Genomic DNA, 21,852 nt, shown 5'->3' on the forward strand with positions numbered 1-21,852 from the left:
GAACGGACGCACAGGCTGATAAAGTTGCCATTGCCTTCAGAAAGATCCCTGCCCAGGAAGGAAGGTTGGGCCTAGTGCGAGTGTTGGAGTGGGTTTTAAATTAGTCATTTTTGATTGTGGTTCATCCAACGTTCACAAACTAACACCTCAATATAAATTAGGCTTACATTTCCCTCTGTCTCACCTCACCTCAAATCCCATCTGATCAGATATATTTCTTCCTTTGCTCATCCCCCTTCGGTCCCTCTTTCTTTCTGCTAGGGCTTATGATTTCAGCTTGCAGTTATTGTGTCATCCTGTGAAGCTGATTTAAAAAAAAATTAACAAAATGAAAACCCAAACCTGCAACTCGAAGGGGAGTTTTCCCTTCCCATGCACGAATTCCCCAGTTAGGGATAGAGCAAGATCCATGCCCTAAGCTCTTGAAAAGGGACAGGTAAGTAGAAACCATCCCTGCAGAGGGGTACGTGGGAGAGCAGCCAAAGCCCTGCCGGGGTCGCAGGGGCTGTCCTGCCCAGCATGGGACACAGTTCACCCAGACTAGGCGGTCGCAGGTCTCTGGGTGATGCACCTCCGGACAAAACCAGCAAAACCAAGGCAGCAAGAACGGCAGAAGAAAGCACGCCAGCTAACGTCAGGTGCAGCACATCCCCGCAGGGGCACAGGGAAGGCTCAGCGGCTACGCTGGGATGCTGGGCTGCTCCGACAGCAGCTTCCCGCAGCCCTTACCTGGAGAGCAGGACCTCCCTTCACACCCCACTCTTCTGTCCTTTTTTCAGTTTCCCAGGGCCTACTCCTCCGCAACCCAATCGAAAAACGACCCCAGCCCACCAACAGGGACTGTGCATAACCCACTTGCAGCTGACTCCAGGTTGCCCAGACCTCTCCAACGAAGCACTGAACTGTAAAGCGGTGGCAGCAGCAGCTCCTCCGAGGGTCTCGCAAGGAAACGTTCTGGGTGTAACAGTGATCGGTTTAACTTCCCCGACAACATCCTAAATCTAAACAAAACCAGGGCAAACATTTTACATACAGCAGCAGGAGGGGGAAGGCAAGACACTCACAGGACTAAATAATTTATCTGCCTCCCTTACGGATGCTGACATTTTTGACACACATTAAACATTAATGAAAATCATTTTATGGATGGCTGAGTCATGCCAGTCAATGCATAATCTCCTGCCTCTCCACCTGGCCCTTTCACCCTCATCTGGCTCCTATCGCGGAGCGCAGCCACTTGTAACCCTGCCCCCGAAAGGAGCCAAGCTCCCCCAGATGCCAAAGAGCAGAGGAAAAGCACGGAGGGGGCTGAACAGACCCTAACAGACACATGGACGAGAACCCAGCCCACCGAGTCCTAACCCCGCTGCTGTTAAATTCGCAAACCTGCTGTTTTGTTAATTAGCTAACATGAGATGCTGTGAATCATTTTGGAAAGCAAATTACCTCCCTGATTTCTAAAAGCTTCCTAGCCACATTTTTTTTTTAAACTTACTATTTTTTCCTTCTCTCAATGTATAAATGCCAATTAAATTACTGCCTGCCTCTGTTTAATCTAATGTTAGCCTACTCATATTTTCAGATGCTCCCTAATGCCAGTATGGCCCCTTATGCCCAAATCTCTTTAGCATGCTAGTATAAATGTTTATAGCCCTAAGACTTACTGCTGTAAGAAGCTTGACATTTTTGTGGTAAAAACCTGCAATGTTATTGTACTGTTGAATAGAAAAGGATCACCAATAGGTTGAAAATGCAGCTTTCCTTTAGTTTGTTCCAGCTAAAGACACATATAAAGGGATGACTGGGATTAAAACCTCACTAGCTGTCTGGATCTCTTCCTGGACAAGCAGTCCTTAAATTTGCTGAAATGGTACTCACCACAAGGTAGAGTTACACAAAGCCACTGGGCAGCCTTCAAAGACAGAGGATACGCATTTAATCTCATTTCACATATCCCATTAGACTGTGAGACTGGACACCAGAGTTACCAGAAATATGTTCTTCATCCCAAACATACTTTTCTTCATGGAAAGGGCTAAAATATATCTAACAAGATTATCGCCTGAACTCAGTAAATTGGCTTCTTTTCACTAAGGGGGAGCTCAGAGCTGCACAAATAACTGGCTACAGGTTAATGAGATCTGACTGATCTCCAGAGGGTGCAAGCTGCTGCTCTATAGATCCCCGACAGCTGGAGTCAAATGGCCATCCAACTCATCCCTAAAACACAGGGCAATAGTTTGGGGCCCCTCTTCCCAGCCCACTGCCAGGTTGCAAATGCAAAAGTCACAGACCTGACATTGTCTCCTTATTTTTTTTCAACAGACGTGACAGAAGTGCAATATATTGGCAATGATTTTTTAATTTCACAGATTGCATTATAAAATCCTTTCCCCATGCACATCTTCCCTTCTTCTGAAGGGATTTTACTGGTTGGTGGTTCCCTGATTTCAGTTTCACTGAACAGCACACTCTGCAAAAACCAGGAATTCCAGGCAGGAAGAAACTGTCACATGCAAAGTGGTGGCAATAGTCCACAAAGTTCATCAGAAAGGTCTCCTAAAGATAGTGAAATTATACATTGATCACAGACAACCTATTGCAGCCTGTGGTTTCTTACCAGGATCTTGCTAGAGGCAGCCGCCGAGCCTCATTTGAGTACAATACTGGGGAGCAGACCCCAATCTAAACCCAGCTAAGTCAACAAAAGGACATTTATTACCTTCAGTAAATTAGAGATGAGTGGAAAACACAGCTCCTCCTTTCCCCCCCATCTCCTACTACACTTGAGATTTCACACCAGTTTTAATAACCCATTTTTATATTTTTCCCCATCCAGGAATACATCCTGCATACACATCTCATTCAAGGCACAAACATGCACCCTCACGCACCTTCTATTTTGGCTCTAGATTTGCTGATAAAAGGACAGACCTTGTCCATGTTCTAGCCTACGACTCAGCTTGGGGTTTCCATGACCTTTTCCCGCAAACTCCAGCTCTGCTGCTGGAATGACTTGTCCATTATGTTAGTTGTTCAATAACTCTTAGGCACTACCACAGTAATAAGTCTTTGAATAAATGACAAGTCACAGTCAGAAGTCAATGAAACATTAGGAGCGATGACAAAACAAAAATGGCAAGCTAACTGCACAAAAGAAAAGAAAGAAATGCACTGATATTGTTCTGCCTGCTTCCAAAGCAAAGGCAGAATGAAAGATGGGTTGGAGAGAACAGATTCATCACGCTTTGGCTTCATTTTATAATAATTAATTTATATTAGCAGATGCACATTAAGAAGATGTGTTTCCACCCCTCTGCCACCACCAGCTGGTGCAACATGCGTGTGTCAGTCATGGGAAATAGTAGTTGTGCTGATGCCCCTCACCATCCATCTTACGCCTGCATCCTGCCCTGCCTGCAGCTTTGTTATGGGGTCCAGTCAGCATCACTAGTACAGGGCTGCAGAAACACAGTGTGGAGACAGTTTCTACCCAAAAGTGCCTAAAATGGCTGGAGCCAGCTATGGCTGGAGACAACCAAACACGTAATGGCATTTCCCATATTTCATGGCAGCTGACTGATGGCAGAGCACAGGTGTCATGGCCAGGGATTCGAGGCAGGACATTTATAATAACCTTTTATAAACCTGACATTTATAAACCTGCACTGGAAAAGTAGCTAGGACTTTCCAGCCAGAACTCTTGTTCCTGAGTAACATATCATGGAAATGCTCATGGGTCCACAGATCTCTGTTCTATACCTCATCCGGTGGATCCCACCGCAGGATTTGGCCCAGTGCCCACCAGCAGGGTTCAGGGATATTACATGGGACCGAGAGGGCCAGAAAAATACTCTCTTGGTAATGCCTGCTTAAATTTTGTGATCTGATGAAAATGCAGCCTGTGGAAATACATCTATGCTCTCTAACACTTTCCTGGGAAGCCCTATCAAATGTTGCAATATCCCTTTATAGCAAGGTGTATATTAACTCCAGAAAGCTGAGATACATGACACTGACTACTAATGAAAGCTGCAGGATAAAGCAATAATGACATGCTTGTGAATAAAAAATGCATATTGAAATATTATGGAAAGAAAGTTACCATGCAGGAGAGGTACAAAATTCAATTTTCCGAGTGGTATACTGGCTTAAATGATACAGACAAACAACCTTTTCACATGAAATGCTTCTTTGGAAATGTTTTGTGAACTCACACACAGAGAGAAAAACAAAGAGATAAATAGTCTCTTCTTCCCCTGCACTGAAGAGCTACAGTACTGAGCACACTGCCTGCTGTAAGACCAGTGACAATTAAGGATGTGTCACCCTGAGCAGTATCTCTGTCTGCACGTATCTAATCTGCCCATTACCATCATCCTCAGCCGCAACACGACCATGCACAGAAATCCTACGTTATGGGAATAAATATCCATTGAAGCCAAAATGGCAAGTCAGCTGAGCACATAAATTGCCCAGATTCTACCCGAGGACAAGAATAATTATCTTTCCAAATCCACTTTAAAACCCTCACTAAAGAATACTTTCCAAAGAGGTCAAGCCCTGATGATAGCTAATACTTTCAAATGAATCCCTGTTATTGCCCAAATACAAAGAGCTGTTTTAACGCATCACAACAGAAGAATGCCTCCTCCAGGAGCGAGCCTGCCCGCATTTGTATAGATCATCACTTAAGTGTTCGGTAAGTCATATGACTTTGTGGCTTTGAAAGATTGCACTTTGATGTCCAACGGACAGATGTCAGCATAAAAAGATAGGGGGAAAAAAAGTCCAAGCTCTGCGCAGCTACAGTAATTGACAAAACAGCGGTGAGCTTGTGTGTGGAGACCAAATAAGCAATAGCAACCGAGCTACCTCCTCACCCCTTTGCTTCCAAAAACTGTTTAGCAATAGTGTAGCTACAAAAGTGCCAGTGAGGTGAAGCGCCCTAAGTCACTGCTACCTGCTCAGCAACGTGGCTATGCAACCACTTCCACTACCGCTAGCTCAGGAGCACCCACCACTGCTAGGAAACAGGTCCCCGGCAAAATAGTGCACTTGAAGCTGTAACACCAGTTAGTCCCTTGGGTGTCAACTGTTTGAGGAATAGTGTGTTGTAGCTTACGCTACCACTGTCACTGCTGTTCCAGGGATAAACAGAAGGCTTCTGTCATCAGTGTTTTCAATCCAGCCCTTTTCACAAGCACTGCTATTCAATTATAATGATTGTTTTGTTAAGTGTGGTTCTACTCGGGAAACTGACTCCATAAAAATAGGATCATGGAGTTCATGTTTATTGCATCTCAATGATTTCCAGATCAAACGCAGTCAGTTTACAAGTAAAAAAGATGTTTGGTTTGTTTTTCCAACTACCAGGTCTACAAAATCATGCTGGGATCTAGAAGTTAAGTTGTCATCTTTTTGGCTTGTACAATTGTAAAAGGAATGAAAAAGAATTCTGCTCGCCCACTCCCAGAGCGGCTGCGTATTTCCAGCTTCAACAGAGATAATAAGGAATAAAAATGAAGACAATATTCTCAAACCCACTCACCTAATTCTGCACTTCAGGGCTCCAGAAAGGTAATCTGATTTTAAAAGCTATTCCAAGGGCAACTCAAAGTGACAAGACTTAAGTACCACTTAAAATCTTACTGCATATTTAGGTACCTAAATAGTATGTACCTAACTTTAGGCACCCATTTTTCAAAACCATTCCCCTTAATTTAGTCAGCAAATTAATCAGATTTGCATGTGATTACGCATAGATAGCAGATCATTTCAGTAGGAAGGTGCTATTTTTATATAGACACTTGTCGGAGCAGAATTGCATGTTAAACTAAAATTTATGAGTCCGCAAGCTGAGTCTACATTAACTATTTGACAGCTGCAAATTATTGCATTACAGACATTGCCAACTTGCTTACACAGACACATGTGCGTACATGCAACTTAACCATTCCAACACAGACACATGTGCGTACATGTAACTTAACCATTCCCCAGCTGTCCGTCTGTAAAACCTCAGCGTTGTAGGGGTTAGCAGGTTTCCCTCATGGCAACTCCTACAGGTCGTAATCAGGTATCTGAGCCCCACTATCATGCACGTGAAAGAAACAAGCTGTTCTAGGGGCAGAGGAACTCCTGAAACTTGGTTTGCTATGGATTAGCTTCCTACCACATTGACACACAGATCCTCCAACTCTTTGTCATGTCCCCTACGAGTTCCCTACAGCAAAACCTCCACTTTTCAGCCATGCCTTTGCTTCTCCCTATTTCATCCCTCCAATATGTCCGGCTCTTTCCTTCCAGGGTCCTGTACCAACTGGTTTTGCATGCCACCGGTCAAATATATATTATACCCCCAGTGCTGTTCTGTGGACCCCAGTCTGATGGTTGCCTTGAGCCTTGCAAAGGATTTGAAGGAGCCTTACCTAACAGCTGTATGTGAAACACAGATTTATTGAAGGTAAACTGAGGGAGTGTTTGCCCCATTAACCAGTTGTCACGAAGCATTCCTCCATGACTCATAGTACAGCCACGTTAATGCTGACCACCCCGTCCGGACCTGGGCTTTGCCTCCTCCTGCCTTGTGCCTTTGGGAGTTAACGACAATGTCTGATGGCAACCAAAGAGATAATGCATAAGAGCTTACAGGAAAAGTGGGCTGAAAATAAAGGCTGGGAACATGGCCAGCATTTACAGATGTACTGAGTTAACAAGTTTGGAGGAACTTTCCAAAATATTAGCCAGTTTTACACACCCGGCCTTTCCACACTGGTTTCACAAGCTGGAGGTGCCTGCTTGCAGGGGCAGTCCTGCCAGGCCATCCTTGCAGCTTTACTGTGGCTCTCCTCCCTTTCCTATCCCCCTCCAACAAGGACAAGCAAGGGTGTTTAATTAAATCCAAATGTTACCATTTTTAGCTAAGTGTAAAATTGTTGATTTGGAAAGCACCGCGCCTGGCTTTCATTATTAAGGAGTGCTGTGATCATTGCAACATCAGGCCAATTACGGCACTTATGGCACTGAAAGATGTATTTCTGTTCTCTGGCTCTCTTTATGTATTCAGGTGTACAGCGAAGGAAAGAGCAGCCTCAAATGCTAATTGTGCTGCTTAGGACATATTCATTCCCAAGGAGCTCCTTCCAGGACCCCTTCAATCACAGAGCTATTTAGTGCCAGGCAATTGCTAATCCTTTCCCACTCCAGACCCAGTCAAGGTCTTGCCCATGATGATGAAATATGCCTGGAGATTTTAGAAACCCATAGTCACGCAAGACAAGGTTGTTGCTCCTGCAAACAAGCCACTGCTGACTTGCCTTCATAAACTGTCAGGGGGACTCTGAAACGAGCACAGCGATAAGGAATGGGTGTACTTGTGGCTCACTCCGTCCTCCGGATGATATTTTCCCAGCACGTAGTCACAGCTCGTGTTATTTGAGTCATCCTCATCTGAGAATGCAAATAGTTCCCAACCGGTAATACAGCATTTCTGCTTGCAGGCTTAGAGCTCAGCTTCTCTCACGATGCTTCAAGCTGAGCTGAGTCCTGGAGAGCCGGGGCTGTTTGATGTTGGGGGGAAGGGGCCTTGTATGGATGGGATGGTAGGATGTCAGGCAATTAAATGCTTTGGCCTGGAGGGGAAAAGGAGCCCTCCCAATACTACTGGCTTCAGGCTTCGGATTAAACCCTGTCCTTAGTCATGCTGATGCAGAGAGGAGCAGCTCTACGCAGTTTTCAGTGAACTGTAGATTTACTGCTCTGAAACCGTCCCTCAGTTCCACACTTCTGTATGACTTTCCTCACGGTTTCTCTGTGAATTATTTTAATTCCTTATAAGAAGAAATAGATTTGTCTTGCCATTTACAGCACAAGACATTGCACAGTTACTGACTCAGACCTGAACGCTTACTGCTGGATTCCCAAGAAAAATAACATTAAATTGGAGTTTAGGTTGAGTAAATTCAGATATCTGAAAGCAAAAGTAGCATTTTGTGGGAAGCTGTAATTATTCCAGACAATCAAGAGAAATCCAGAAAATTCAGAGCTGAGTTAAATGTAAAAGCAAACCAAGATGGCTAAGGTATGGAAATCAGCGTTAAGGCATACCAGCAACGTTGCAGAGAGCCTTCAGGGGTACCAGGGAACAAGTGCACAGCTACGGCTAGTGTGCAGTACTACTGATAGCTACAGATTAAATTGATATTGAAAGCCCATTTCATTTTTTATCTTTCCTTTATTAAATTATTTTAGGATGCAAAAAAGGAGACCACGTATCTGTCTGCTAAGAGTAACATCACAGACAATCCGTTGGCTCAAAGCCTCAGGATGTATATCTTACTCAAAAGTTGCTTATAAATTAATTTAGCCCAGGAAACAGTTACTGCCTCATAAACATGGGAAGTTTCTAACCTTTCATTTACCTATTCCCCTGAAAAAAAAAGGAGACGGTGGAGATGCCCAGACATCAGTGCAGGTCCCAACCCCTTTTTGTGGCTCGTTTAAGAGAGCTCTCCAGAAATTAACACTGAACCCACACTTGCGTTTTATTCCTTGGAAGGAAATGGCCTTCTCTTCCTTGGTGTACCGTCTCCAAATGCCTGTGAAGGAAGTAATCCATGTCACAGTGAAGATAATAAAAGCTGCAGGTGGCCCAATATGTGAGACCTTCCCCCAGCTCCATGCGGCTCTGCCTGGAGTCTTGCTGTGCCAGCTCTGGTCCCCAGGAAGCTCTGACGCTTTCCTTCATGGTCCCAAGATAAGGAAGGATAATGGTTACTGGGGTTAGCCTGAACATTTGCTTTTGAATCTCGGCCACAGATGTAATGTGTGATCACACGCAAATCATTCGCTCTTCCTGCATCTTGATTCACCCATATGCTGGGGACAGCGTGTTTCCTTACCTCCTGAGAGCAGCCGCAGAGCCTGGAAGCAGCATCTTGTCTTTTCACTGGCCAAGAAAATTTCTTACCATCAGTGGTAAGTGGGTGTTTTCTCTGTACAGTTTGCTCAAATGGAAATTAAAAGGCAGAAAGAAAAGATGTAAAGCTGTTCTTGAAAGAAAACATGTCCATCTCTAGAAAAATGAGAAAATATTCAAGTGCCACTCATTTAGCACTGCTGCCAAGTAAAGTCTCAAGCAATTAGTCTGCTGATTGCTTGAACTTCACTGGGTGTAATCTAACTTACCATCAGTCGAAGCCACAGGACGTTTCCAGCACATGGTGGTCACAGAGAGCTATTCTCAGCTGCCCACAGGTCTGTTTTGACCCAGTGAAGACCTTCAGGTGTAACCCACCATCCAGTGCCAATTTTTAGTGGAGTAAATGAGAAATAAGAGTGGAGAATACTGCATTCAGAAAGAAAACCAGCTTGTCTGAGTCATCCCTGAGCTTTCAACATGCACATCTTTGAGCAGGATCGCTCGTATCCCAGAGCAGCTGCCATGGAGAACAGTGTGCTTGGAGGCAAAGTGCATCTGCCATGTGGGTGAAGGAAGAGCAGCATGGGAAAGCCAAGTCCCTTGTTGCGGTCACACATGGGCTTATCACAGGCTCAGGATAAGCCCCTCGCCCCTTGCGCAGAGCCCTGTGCCATGCACTGCCTGCCTCCCCTGACAAAAACCAGGACTGAATCAGTCGCTTATTCTCCACACTGCAGATGTTTACAGGCGTTTTTACTAAACACTTCAAAAAGGTGCTTGTCTCAGGAGTCTGTTTACACAGTCTTGATCTTCTGAGCTTTCAAACATTTCATTAGATCTGAAATTCCCACCACAGCAAGTAGTGATCTTCAGAAGGTATGGAGTGGTACCACCCGTACCCTGGGTGGTGGAAGAGGCACTTAAGCGCAGAGTGGGTGTTAGCCCAGATCTCTTCCTCCTCAAGCCTTCCTTACATCTGACAATGACTGCACCAAATTTCCAAGCAATAATAGCTCCAAAAGTTGGCAGATTTGAAAATAAAACATGAAACCACGTACTTAATCGCCTGGGTACTGGAGCATATAATTTCTCTATCTATAAGCCTGAAAGCCGACAATGCAGTTGCAAAAAGGAGCTGCAGTGTGGGGCAACAAGCACAAGTCTTCTGTAAAATGTTTTTTGCACAAGCGAGAACACTTGGTTGCCAAAACTATCGCCTTCAACTTTTAAGACATATGCCCCAGCTCTGTGTGGGGTTTTCAGTGAAATGCGGATGAAGATTTGGTCCTCAGTAGGACAACCTACGCATTGAAATCCGGAGTAATCAATTGTTGGTCTCTACTCAGGTGAGACTCAGGTGAAGCAGCTCTGACACCAAATTACCGCTCAGTTAAAGTGCTTGTCCCATATGGCTGCATGTGAGGTGCTAAGCAGGGCATAGAGAGGAAGCTGGCAGTGAGCAGTGTTTGACATGTGGCTAAAAAACAAAGACAGCTTCAGAAAAGACAGACTCCCTGTGCTCCCAGTCTTCCAGTCAGAGAGTCACATCTAGACCAAAACCAATATTGCTAAAGAGAAGACTCATCAGAGGCACTATAGCTTCCCACTCTGGAAATACTGGCTTTGATGAAGTCTGTGATTTTAAATTGGGTCAGCTAACCAATAATGTGGCCAAAGAAATTCAAAATAAATCAATATCAAAAATGGGGAAAAAATGGCAATGGGCAGCAGGGAAATGTTATATGAAGACAGATTATCTTTGTCCTTCATCCCACTTTCCTGTGAAGGAAACCAGGTCTCACACAGGACTTCTTGCAGCTGTGAATCAAATTTGTTCCTCCAGGCAGGAGAAGCGTCCAAGATCTCAAATGCATCGCCACCACAACGGGTCTCGGCCATGTGCTCTTCTGGCACAGAAGAGCAAATTCCAGGGCCTTTCCAAGGCCTTTTTTAGGCCAAGACCCGGATTTTATTGTGAGGGGACTTGTACCGAAAGTCAGTCCGGGAGTCATAAAGAGATGGGCTCATCTCTGAGCTCTCCAGGCTAGAGCTGTATCTGTTTACAGGAGGTTCCTGTTAGGGAAATTGTGTCATCTGGGAGACAATGCTTATCATTTATTGAGGCTGCATATTTTTTTATTCAAGCCACAGATACACATTATTGCTTGAAAACAGTGTCATCCAGCTACCCCATGTTCTTCCTTTAACCCAACCAGAATTTATAGGAATTTAATGGAATACATAGGACTTTCCTAAAAGAATAAGACTGCATGATAGCTCAGAACTGCCAGGCCTTTCCAGCTGAAAGCTGGGGTGAAAACAGACAGTTAATCAGTGAAAATGAGGACAATGAGTCAAAAAAGAGAAAGTGAGAAAGGAAGACTGTCATGCTTTCTAATGAAAATATTATCCTGCTAAATTGCATGATTAAAAGTCAAAAGTAGAAAATTTGAATGTGGCACGAGTCAAAAGAATCACATTTTTATACAGATTTTTTTATCCTGTCTTCTAAATAGTCAATAATCTGTTGCACATAAAACTGTAGGATGGTAATTGAAAACAGAGTCTGGTCCCATGACAGGAAATAAACTCTTATCAATGGCTTTTGCAGATCTCAGTCAAACAGTTGGGAAATTGGTAGTCCTGGAAATTAATACATAAGATCATGATCTTAGAGAAGGATATAGCAAATACACTTATCTGTAATGAGTCCATACTGGTTTTTTGCCATAAAGATAACCCTTGAATAGGAAATCCAGCCATTTCCTGGTTTGGACCTTGTCAGGATTCCTGGTAACAGCATTGAGGAGAAAACCCACGTAATTTGCTTGGCAAACTGAGACAGACTCCAGCTTCCAAGCAAGCGCAAACAAGAGATTTTCTAGCATCTCATGAGCTGAGCTAAAGACAATAACAGAGCATTATATAACGTGACAGAAACCCATTTTCACCACAATCCATTAGTGCAGCTGAATCACTCAATTCTGCAAACTGCACTGATCATTCAACATTAATTGGGGCAAATTAAGTTATAATTTATGACCTTTCTCCTTCATAATTACTTATGGAAGGAAATAGTGAGGAACTAACAATTAAGACGATGGGAAAAGCTTCAGAAGAATTTGTTGAACACGAGTGTCCTTTCTTTTTCTCCCCCTTTCTCTCTGCTTACAGACTAGTAACTTACCTGCCGGTTACTTGGGTCATCATTTACAGCTATGCCCCAATATCCAACTCATGGGAAACAGAAAAATCACAGCCCACTTTCTCTAGATGCATGGATAGGACCTATGTCTGGCCACAGGCAGTGGCCTATAGTATCCTAGGATGATACTATAGTGGAAAGCGTTTTTAGCAGGAAAAAAAAAAAAAAAAGAAAAAGAAAAAAGAAAAAAAGGATTAAAGAGAAGAAACCAGTACAGCAAGGAGATCTGGAAACCAAGGGAGGAATCCACAAGTCTGAGGCTGATGCACCATTACAGACAGACAGTCCTGGCACAGTGTGACTTGTGCACAGGGCCTGTGCCTCTCTTTTTCCAGAATGATGATTTGGACCCTTAATGAAATCAAGAAATCGTTTCAAACAAGACCAATAACTACTGCTTATCTTATATGCACATAAAAGGAAATTTAACTTAGGCTCAAAGGCAAATTACAAAGAAAAAGAAAACCTCTAGCAATGTAACCTCATAACCAATTATTCCTTTCACAGCCTATTATTCCTTGCATATTGTCAGCCCTCTTCAGTTAAATGCCCTGTGCTATTTTAAAGACTATAAATCAGTGCCAGTTCAAATGGATGTTGTAAATTCATGCAGATGAGGAAGACATACACCCAAGCCATAATTTGTTATTCCAGGCTAACTTGCTCAAGTTATAAACTGCCTTTTTGGACACAAAACAGGCCTGACTGATCCATTTTTCCATGGTGATCAGAAGACAGGGTGTGGGGTTGAGAAGAACGTGCTGATATTTGGCAGTAAAATCTCATCAAACCTTTCCAGACAAGATAATATTCAAATCCAGAATCTGGAATAAAAGCAGTATGCAATTTCTTGCCCAAGCTGAAAATTCATGATCACTTTGTTCCCATTTTACTCCTGTCACACACTGTTTTCTTAAACAGAAGGTATTTGTTGAAGAAAAAACCTAAAAGAGTTGACATGAATAAAACGGCTTTGGTTCCTACCCTGCCTTCCTGTTTACCAAGTAGCAAATCTTGTCTGAATTTCTCTACAGTACGCAAAGATAACTAGCAGCTAAGTAACATACTGCAAGCAAACATATCATTACAAGGCCAAGTCAATACATACAATCCATGCAAGAAACACCCTCTGAAAGAGATGGGAAAGACACAGAGTGAATACAGATTCAGGACCAGGTGGTAGCATGGAGTGTATAAATCAGAGAAGAAGTTGGCCCTTCATTTATATTTTTGAAGATAACGTGTCTTTAAACAAAAAATGGAGGAAGCTAGAGACTGGTGATAGGCTCAAATGATGGCTGTTTTCTCAGGGAAGAACACAAAATGGTGTTAGTGCAAAGGGTGATGATGCCTTTCCACTTCTGTGAGTGCAGAGCGGAGAAGCAGAGGAGTATTTTGGGGACAGCTCACATGAGGATGTCTTCACGTCAAACAGCAGCAGAGTGTACAGATAATCAAGCAGCTATAAGTGCACTTCAGAAGCTACCACAGTAAAAAGCTTGTCAGAGCCATTGCCCATCTTCTAGGCAAGAGAAATGACCGCCCCAGCCTGCTGTGCCACTAGTGCTCAAGTTAGCCCCGTTTGAGCCAACCTCTCAGTCACTTTGCCACTGTAACCACAAGAACAATTCTACCATGCAGAAATTGTTCCTTGAGCCTGTTCACTGCAGGAGTTTGGGTCTGGAATGGAGATATTCAGGGCAGTGAAAAAGCAGAGTCTGAGCAGCAACAGCTGGATATGGCTTCAGGATGGAGATGCTCCTTGCTCTGTTCCCACAGTCCCCCCTCACCAGTATGAGCCATGTAGGCTTGGAAAGAGACCTGAGTGAGGTGGGGTTGTGCTATGTTGGCCCTGTGTACATGGACCGATTTCCTTGCATTATGAGAGAACCACCATCCTCCTCACCCCAGCGATGATGGACATTCTTTCCTCTGCCAAATTTCTCATCTGTCAGGTGTCTCTATGAGAAATGATGGTTCTTTTTGTTCTTGCCCATAGCAGCAAACCAAAAATAGCAAAAGGCACTACTGAGCATTTTGTGGCTGTTTTGAAATAGCACAAATGCTTCTGGTAAGACCAGGATTTTCAAAGGGATGTCCATTTGGGGAACCTAGTATCTTAGCAACTGCAGGAGACCTCTTAAGGAGTAGAGATTTCAAGAAGACAAGCGATGAGCATGCTCTAAACCTAGCCTCTTGTCAGGAGGCTACAGCAGGGTAACTTGAAAAAATAAACCCTCAAAACGTCTGCTTCCACTGGCAAAATCTCATCCCCAGTGTCGTATCAGGCACAGCCTTCCGTATCTTACACCCTTCGCATTCTCCTCCTGCTCCCACTAAAGCAAATAGGTGTTTTTGTCAGTGCTGCAAGCAGGTCCTGTTTCCATTAAAATCAATCTTTCAGCACACTTAGGAAGTTCAAACAAGCACTTGGCTGTAAATATGAGGGTTTTATACAGACAATGATGTTAGCTGTTTCTGTATGTAGGAAATGCTGCAGATTGACCCAACACTTCTTCTAAATAGGAGTTTTACTACATCTCCTGTGTCAGTCACAAAAGTGATGGGCGGAAAAAATGTTCATTGTTATTAAAAAGGAAAGTCAGTTCCCAAAATAAGATTTATCACACTCCATCATTTCTCTGCCAAACATTCCCATGTACTTAATGACTCCACTGGGAAAAGAGATTAAAGAGAATTGTATAGATCGGATTATCGAATGACAAACTCTTTCAACCTGCAATTCTGAAAGCATAACATTCTGGCATCCCACCCCACACTTCAGCAGCTGGAATATCAGATACAACCAAGGCTTGCTGAATCCACTGCTAGTGAGAGTCAGACTTTACACTGTGATGTGAGTTTCCTTTTACTGTTGGAGGGGAGTTTTTCTATTAGTCCGAAACAGAGAGCAGCGCAGCTGAGCAGAACACAGGGCAGTTTTGTCCTTTTCACTTGCCCTGCTGAATGGACTGTCAGCAGTTCAGTCTATGTATCATGAATGCTAAAGTACTGGTTCAGACTGGAATCCTCAATAGACCTGCTGTGGTACCAGGCAGCCTCGTAATTCCCACCGCTGCAAGAGCAGCACAGCGTTAACACACAAAAAAATCCTCTCCCCACCCTCAAACACCCAAACATCCTCCTTCCTCCCACATTTAACAACATTTCTGCTCTCCATTTCTGCCTCCTCTTTCTGCATTGCTGAATATACATCAGGGACCTGCTCAGTTGCATTTCAGTGCTGCACACTTCATCCCAGCCCTCCACTGGGAAGCAGGAATCACTTTAGGTGCCTCTTCAGGCAAATTTCTTTAGTGGCCTCCTGTTTCCCCCGTCTCCTCCTCCCCCTGACTTTTTCTGATCTCTGAATAATTTGTTCACACAGTATTGCTTCCTTCGCCATTAGAAGCCATAAATCAAAACACAAGCACTGCAAGGTCTTACATTTTCAGAATCTATTACTTTTTGGTTTCTTTGGAAAAAAATCTACACGACAAGTATGAGGGAGTCACAATTGCTCTTTTAACACAGGCTGATGGAAACTGAGTTTAACCCAAATTTGTGCCAAAAAAAGAACCCTTTTTTTCCCTATTACTTTAAACACAAAAGAGTTCCCCAGACCCCCAAACCTTGGCTTGTTTTCTGCCAGCAACCATCAGGCTGCTGTTTGCAGATTGCTGCCCAGTACAACGTGTCTGTCTGCGGGGCTCCTTCCCTCGGTGCTCCTACCCCAGCCTCTGGCATCCCACGGCCCCAGGACGGCGGTTCGAGGAGGGCTCTCCCTGGGTCCAGGCATCTCCTGTCAGCTTTGCTATTTGTCACCACAGAGCAGCATGGGGTGACGCTGTGGACAGGGAAATCACCATTACAAGCCTGGCTCAGGGGACCTTACAGTCAGGTTCAAACGGCAGGACAAAATTACCATGGGTGGGGAAGTGCTGAACCAGGCAGCAGAGGGATTCACTCTAGTAGCTGCTCAGCAAGAGAAATGCTTACTGTCCCCTAAGTTGTTTTTCCTGCTCTTCTGGCCAAAATCCCCTTTTGCCATTAAATTACTCTTACGAGATCTTTACGCTGACAGGTCCAGAGTAACGGCACAGCCTATGGGGCTGAAGATCAGAAAATCCCTTATCAGCTGTAGTTAAGAAATAAGAGAGCTGGTCAGCACGTTTTTATCTGTTAATGGCTCTACCATCCTGGATCATCTCTACGATCCTCCTATGGAGAAATTCTGCCTGTGATTCAAGGACAAATGCTCACGCTTCATCAGTGCACCTCACAAACACTTCCATCTGTTTTTGGATCCTACCTACTTAAAATCTGCAGTAATAAGTTCAAAGAAGTGATATGAATAGACAGAGGCTTGTTTAATTACCACCAGCCCTCAGAAGCTGTTTGATAATAGTGAGTGCTCTTCAGAGGGATCAACACCTCCTATACGAGTCACTGAAGCATGTAATTCCTCCCCAAAAAACCATCTGAAAGCCAACAGCGATTGCCTCAGTCTTGCAGATGACCTAAGTGAAAACAAACGTGCACGTACAATAGCACCCAACTATTACAGCAACTTGAAGCCACCGCAGCCAGCAAACAGCAGAGGTGAAGCTCAGAGTCATGCTGAAATAGCTTTTTCGACATGGCCCTCATCTTGAAACTGCAAAAATGCATCTTGCAGAGTCAGATCAGCAGCAAGTTATTTTGGCTTTCTACACCCCATATATCTGAGAATAAAAGAGGAAAGAGCTGCAAGTAACCAGAAATTTGTAAGTCGTGTTACTTTGAAGATGGCTGTTATTCCAGGTTGCTTTACAGATGTCAGAATTCTTTACTACAGAATTTCCTTTCATTAAGAAAATAATTTTTATAGCTGGATTTCACCAACTGCAAATAACTGAGACATCGTTTAAAGCACCAAAGAAGGGCTTTCACCACTACAGAGCATTGGTTTTTGTAACCACTTCCACAAATCTGCAGAATTTATGGCTGAAGTGTTTGTATAATGTGATCCCAGATTTCAAGAAATGAGATCCCAAATAATTCAAAGCTAAACAAGGGCTCACACAAATGCTGAACTGTGAGGTCCTGTAGTGTCTTGTTTTTTACAGGAGCTTCTGAGCATAAAGAGAGTGCAGAGTCAAGTTATCATCTGGCTATCTCTTCCCAGGAACTCACTGGTAGTAAATACTAAGGCTGTAGTCCCTGTTAGAGGACACTAGCACAGCTGAATGCTCTATTAATGATTTATATACCATTAACAAAGATTATATACACACACACAAACTTCAAAAGGCCAACAGGTTTTAGCCAATCTGCGAAAACTGGGCAATTAGTGCCACTTCTCCTGTTAAGAGCTAGTGCCCTCAGTTAACAGTTCACGACAGATCACTGAAAACAATTAGGGTTGGTAACATACAAGGCACTAAGGACATTTACAGTGTGAAGTCATGTGGCACCCTGGCATGATGTAGAGATTTTATACTAGAGGATATATATGCTTGCGTGTGTTATAAACCTGCTTATTAGAGACTTAGAAATGTCACCTTAGAATCCCAATTCCTTTGAATAAAAATGTAAAAGGACTCATACATTTTCTTCTGGTGATGCATTCTACAGTTCACCAGAGTTGTCAATTTAAAAACAAGAAAAAGAGAGAGAGAGAGGAGGCAAAAAGTCAAACCCTTGTGCCCTTGGGACATCTACTGTCTGGACGGGTCTTCCAGAAAGGTGCTTTTAGCCCCTGCCTAATTGGTGCCCTGCTCAGAGTCCCGCTGTTCTCCAGGTGCTCTGCTCAGAGTCCTGCTGTTCTCCTGGTCTCCGTCCCCATCTGCCACATTTGCGGGGATGGGGAGTGGGTCTTGATGGGCACTGAAGCTAAATGCAGCAAAGCAATAGCAATAATGGGCACGCACCATGGAGATGGATTTAAAGTTCAGGTCTCCTGTGCAATCCCTCTGCTTCCCTCGTCTTTAAGAAAGTAGTGGAGTTCCCTCTGTGCGGCCAATAGATGGGGTTTGATTCCCGTAGCCTTTTTAAGCCCTCTGCCAGTTTTAATTATGGTGGAAGGAGTGGTATTTCACCTCTAGCTTTGCAAATTCTGTTCCAAAGGAAAATTCAAACAAGGTTGGTTTTATTCTAATTTTGAAAGAAAACAAATTTTGTAATGTCAAAATTTTCCATAAAACAGACTTCCAAATGTTGACTAACTGTCATCCTGATGCTTTAGTGGGCATTTAAAAGAGCAAATTTGAAACAGCTGAAATACCTGGAAAAATGAAATAGCAACTCTTGATTTAAGAAAAATATAAATTGATGGAGTAACCTACATTAGATGAAGAACTAAAATGCACATGGGAAATAAACTGGAATACCTCACTCAATTCTTGTTCATCGCAGGTCATCGACTTAAAATGAGAAAAGCAAACTTACAGTGTTTTACTAACCTGAGTTATGGAACAGAAAGTGGTCTAGGACTGCTCCCATAGCAGTTTGGAAAAATATGCATTTTAAAAAAGACTGATTCTTCTGGCAAATTCATAACAGAATACGGCCACGATCTGTAAAGGATAGACCACACACATGCTTTCTGGACAAAGAGTGACCAGACACAAGCCTTTCCTCTGACTTCATGATATAAACTTGATGGTTACCAATATTTACTTAGTCTGTAAATAAAGGTCATGATTTGGAAATACTTCTCTGCTCCGCTGGGTTATTTAAGCATGTGCTTAAACAATATGGAAAGCAATGGACTATAAGGACACGGTCATGGCCTTTTCTCAATCAGAAGTTCCTTGTCACATATTAAAAGAGACAATCCCAACCCAGAAGAGCACAGAGGAGAAGATCTTCAAAGAGTGCAAACTGAACCGCAGCTCGAACACAAAACACAAAGATATTTGCTGTCAAGGCTTGAAAATTAAATTTCCCCATTTGCTAGAGGTGACTCGGTGGCTTTGGCCGGTACTAACATGTCACAAAGACATCACACACACCTACACTTTTTGGATTCCACCTTTAAAATCACCAAAATTACCAGAAGCCCAAAGCAGAACTCTCAAAACTAACACTAAATTAGAGGGTTTTCCCCTTTTTTTCCTTTACCTTATGAAACATATTCATTCTAGGAAAGCAGAAGACACCCTGCAAACCCCTCCCCATAGCCTTTTCCTTCTTTATTTGTTTCCTTCGATGGCAATAGCAGGACAGAATTTCCTACAGCACTCAGGATGAACAATCCAGTTAATAACGTTGCTGGAAATTCACACATCTGGGATAAAAGCAAGCTTCAGCGTGACAGCTGTTTGAAACGTATCAGATAGTCTCATTCTGTTGAACAAAATCTCACCAGTACAAATTTTAGACGACTCAGACAACTTTTTACTCAAATTTACTAACTTACAACATAACGCTTGAAACACCTGCAAGTTAATTTTCAGAGACCCGAAGATCTCTGAAGATTTAAAGATCTTCATCCGACTCCCAGGCAGAAGAAAGCACACCTGAGCTACACGGGTATCGATCCAGTGTAACTCCCCTCGAGATCTCCGGGTCTGTACCCACCCAGCAGTGGGCAGAGGCTGACCCTGGTGCTTTCCTCCCAAACCCAGCTCCATGAGGATCTCACAGCACACCACATTTAACAACTGCTTTCCCAAGATCCAGAAGGCAAACCAGAGGAAGCCATCAGTCATTCACTACATACATCATGCCTGTGTAAGCCACTGCCATCCAAAGGATTTTCTGTACCCATAGACAGTAGTTATATCCACTTGGAAATCCCTGTCCTCAGCTCTAATAATAACTGTGCTGTGTATAATCTGCTGGCCAAGAAAAACACTTTCATTTACAGTATGAATAATAATGAAATGAGAATTTCCTCTTTTTCCACTAAGCAGACCCACTTCTTGTCCCTCCTTACTTTTGGCTTTGTCTGCCCAATGTTTTGAGCATTACCTGCATGCTTACAGAAGGAAAAGGTGCTGCCTGTTCCCACTCACAAGCATCCCAATAAAGCTCCTAGTGCTACAAACCACCCCATACTTCTGTTTAATGACAGTCAACAGAGAGACATCCCCAAAAAAACCTTCCAGCTGCCTCATCAGCAAAAGTGATGCTTTCAGGAGAGGTTTCCACCCAGTTGTCCAGAGAAGAAAGATGGATCAGATCAAACCAAGCTGTTTCAGCACAGGGGAGGGAGTGGGCAGGAGGCAACTGTGAAGGCATACAAGGAAAATACACACACAACCAGTATTTGACTGCAGGGACCTACAATCCGGCAGTTGAAGACATCCAGGTTTTTTTTAACCTTTTGTTCATTGTTTTAGTAATTTTATCTCTTGATGACAGATGAGGCGGATATTGCTAGGAAACTAAATGATTTCTTTGACTCAGTGTTCTGCAGGGAGAATTAGGGAAACACGCCAAAAATGGAGAGAAATTTCCCGGGGGCAGAAAATGAAGAATTAATGAAATGCTAGGCAACACTAGCCTAGCAATGTCAAATGAAAGAAAAAAGGGATAAGAACAATTAAAATCAGACAATGTTCTGAAGGGGTCAGGAGGATCAGCAAGGCAGTCTGAAGAAGAACTTGTATGGTGGAAGCCCCTTAACTCCCCATGAGGACCAGACAAGAAACTGGGTGAGCTCAGCTTCAGGACAGAGAGCGGGGAACATCAGGCTCCCTGAGCCTGGCCTTAGCGCTGGGAAAAGTTACTGGCAGTAACTTGAATCAAGAGTGACACACATCCACAGGAGGGACGTCAAGGTGGACAGACCTATTTTTTTTCCTGTAGGGAGATGACAGTGAAGACAGACCCAGGATGAATAAGCCAATCTCATTGACTTGGTTTTCAGCAGGCGAGTGCCATCTCTATAATCAATGACAGCAAGTGGAGAAGACAGTGTAGATATGTGGTAACTTATCAGATAGGGGGAAAAGTAACATATATAGGCTAATTTTCCTTATTGTATATAAAGCTGTATATATATTATTGTATATAGAGGTGTTCTGTGCCCGTGACATTTGGTTATTGAAAGGCTGTGTCAGCACCAAGCCCAAATTTGCTGCTCCCATCTTGCAGCCCCTCAGCTGCCTATGAGCTGTTTAGCAGAGTAGTTAACAGCTCCAAATCCCAGTCTCTAACCTAATCACGGCTTGGGGCTGCCAAACCGACTCGGCATACTGATCCTGCAGCAGCCCCGGGTTTGTGACGTGAGTCCTAGTTTGGAAACAGCTCTCTCTCGGTGGGGGACAGCAGGAGAAGGCCATGGGTTTAGGTCTAAACTCAAGAAGGCACTTAGGCATACGGCTATGCCTCTTTGGGACAGGGCTGTTTTCCTAGATTAGTGAGTGACTCTTCAGCTTGCTAATAATAACACAGGGGAAGACTAGATGCAGAGACACAAAGAAACGAGAAAATAGGTCAATCACTCACTTCTGAGAACAGAAAAGAGGGGGAGATAATGCTGGAAAACAAATAGCTGAAAGGACTACACCCAGCTACCTTGATGATGGTGCAGGATGTTGACCAAGAAAGCATTACTGGTGGCAGCAAAAAAATAAAACGGGCCAATGATGGAGAACAGACAGCACCTCCTTTACAAAAAGTAGAAAAAGGCTTTCTGTGGACCATATCCCAGAGACCAATATGTTTTGCAGGGCACAGTGGTAGCTTTCAGTCTCCTTCAGAAGGATTAATTTTCTAATGAGGGTACTTGCCA

General features: G+C 43.5%; 1 protein-coding gene across 11 annotated transcripts in view; it reads right to left on the minus strand.

Moving 5' to 3' along the window:
- The window catches only part of KALRN (kalirin RhoGEF kinase), a 534,671-nt gene that overhangs the window by 374,807 nt on the left and 138,012 nt on the right, over window positions 1–21,852 (minus strand). For 9 of the 11 annotated variants that reach the window (XR_012044472.1, XR_012044473.1, XM_072875249.1 and 6 more), the window contains exon 1: window positions 856–1,001. The exons of the other annotated variants lie outside the window; for them this stretch is intronic. Coding sequence is in view for 7 of the 9 variants with exons in the window: in XM_072875249.1 (XP_072731350.1) it covers window positions 856–994 (139 nt within the window). In the remaining 2 variants the exon portion in view is untranslated. Of the gene's footprint in view, window positions 1–855; window positions 1,002–21,852 lie in introns of those variants that run through there. 11 annotated transcript variants of the gene reach the window in all.

Source organism: Ciconia boyciana, chromosome 10, assembly GCF_034638445.1.
Source record: "Ciconia boyciana chromosome 10, ASM3463844v1, whole genome shotgun sequence".
Taxonomy (NCBI): domain Eukaryota; kingdom Metazoa; phylum Chordata; class Aves; order Ciconiiformes; family Ciconiidae; genus Ciconia; species Ciconia boyciana.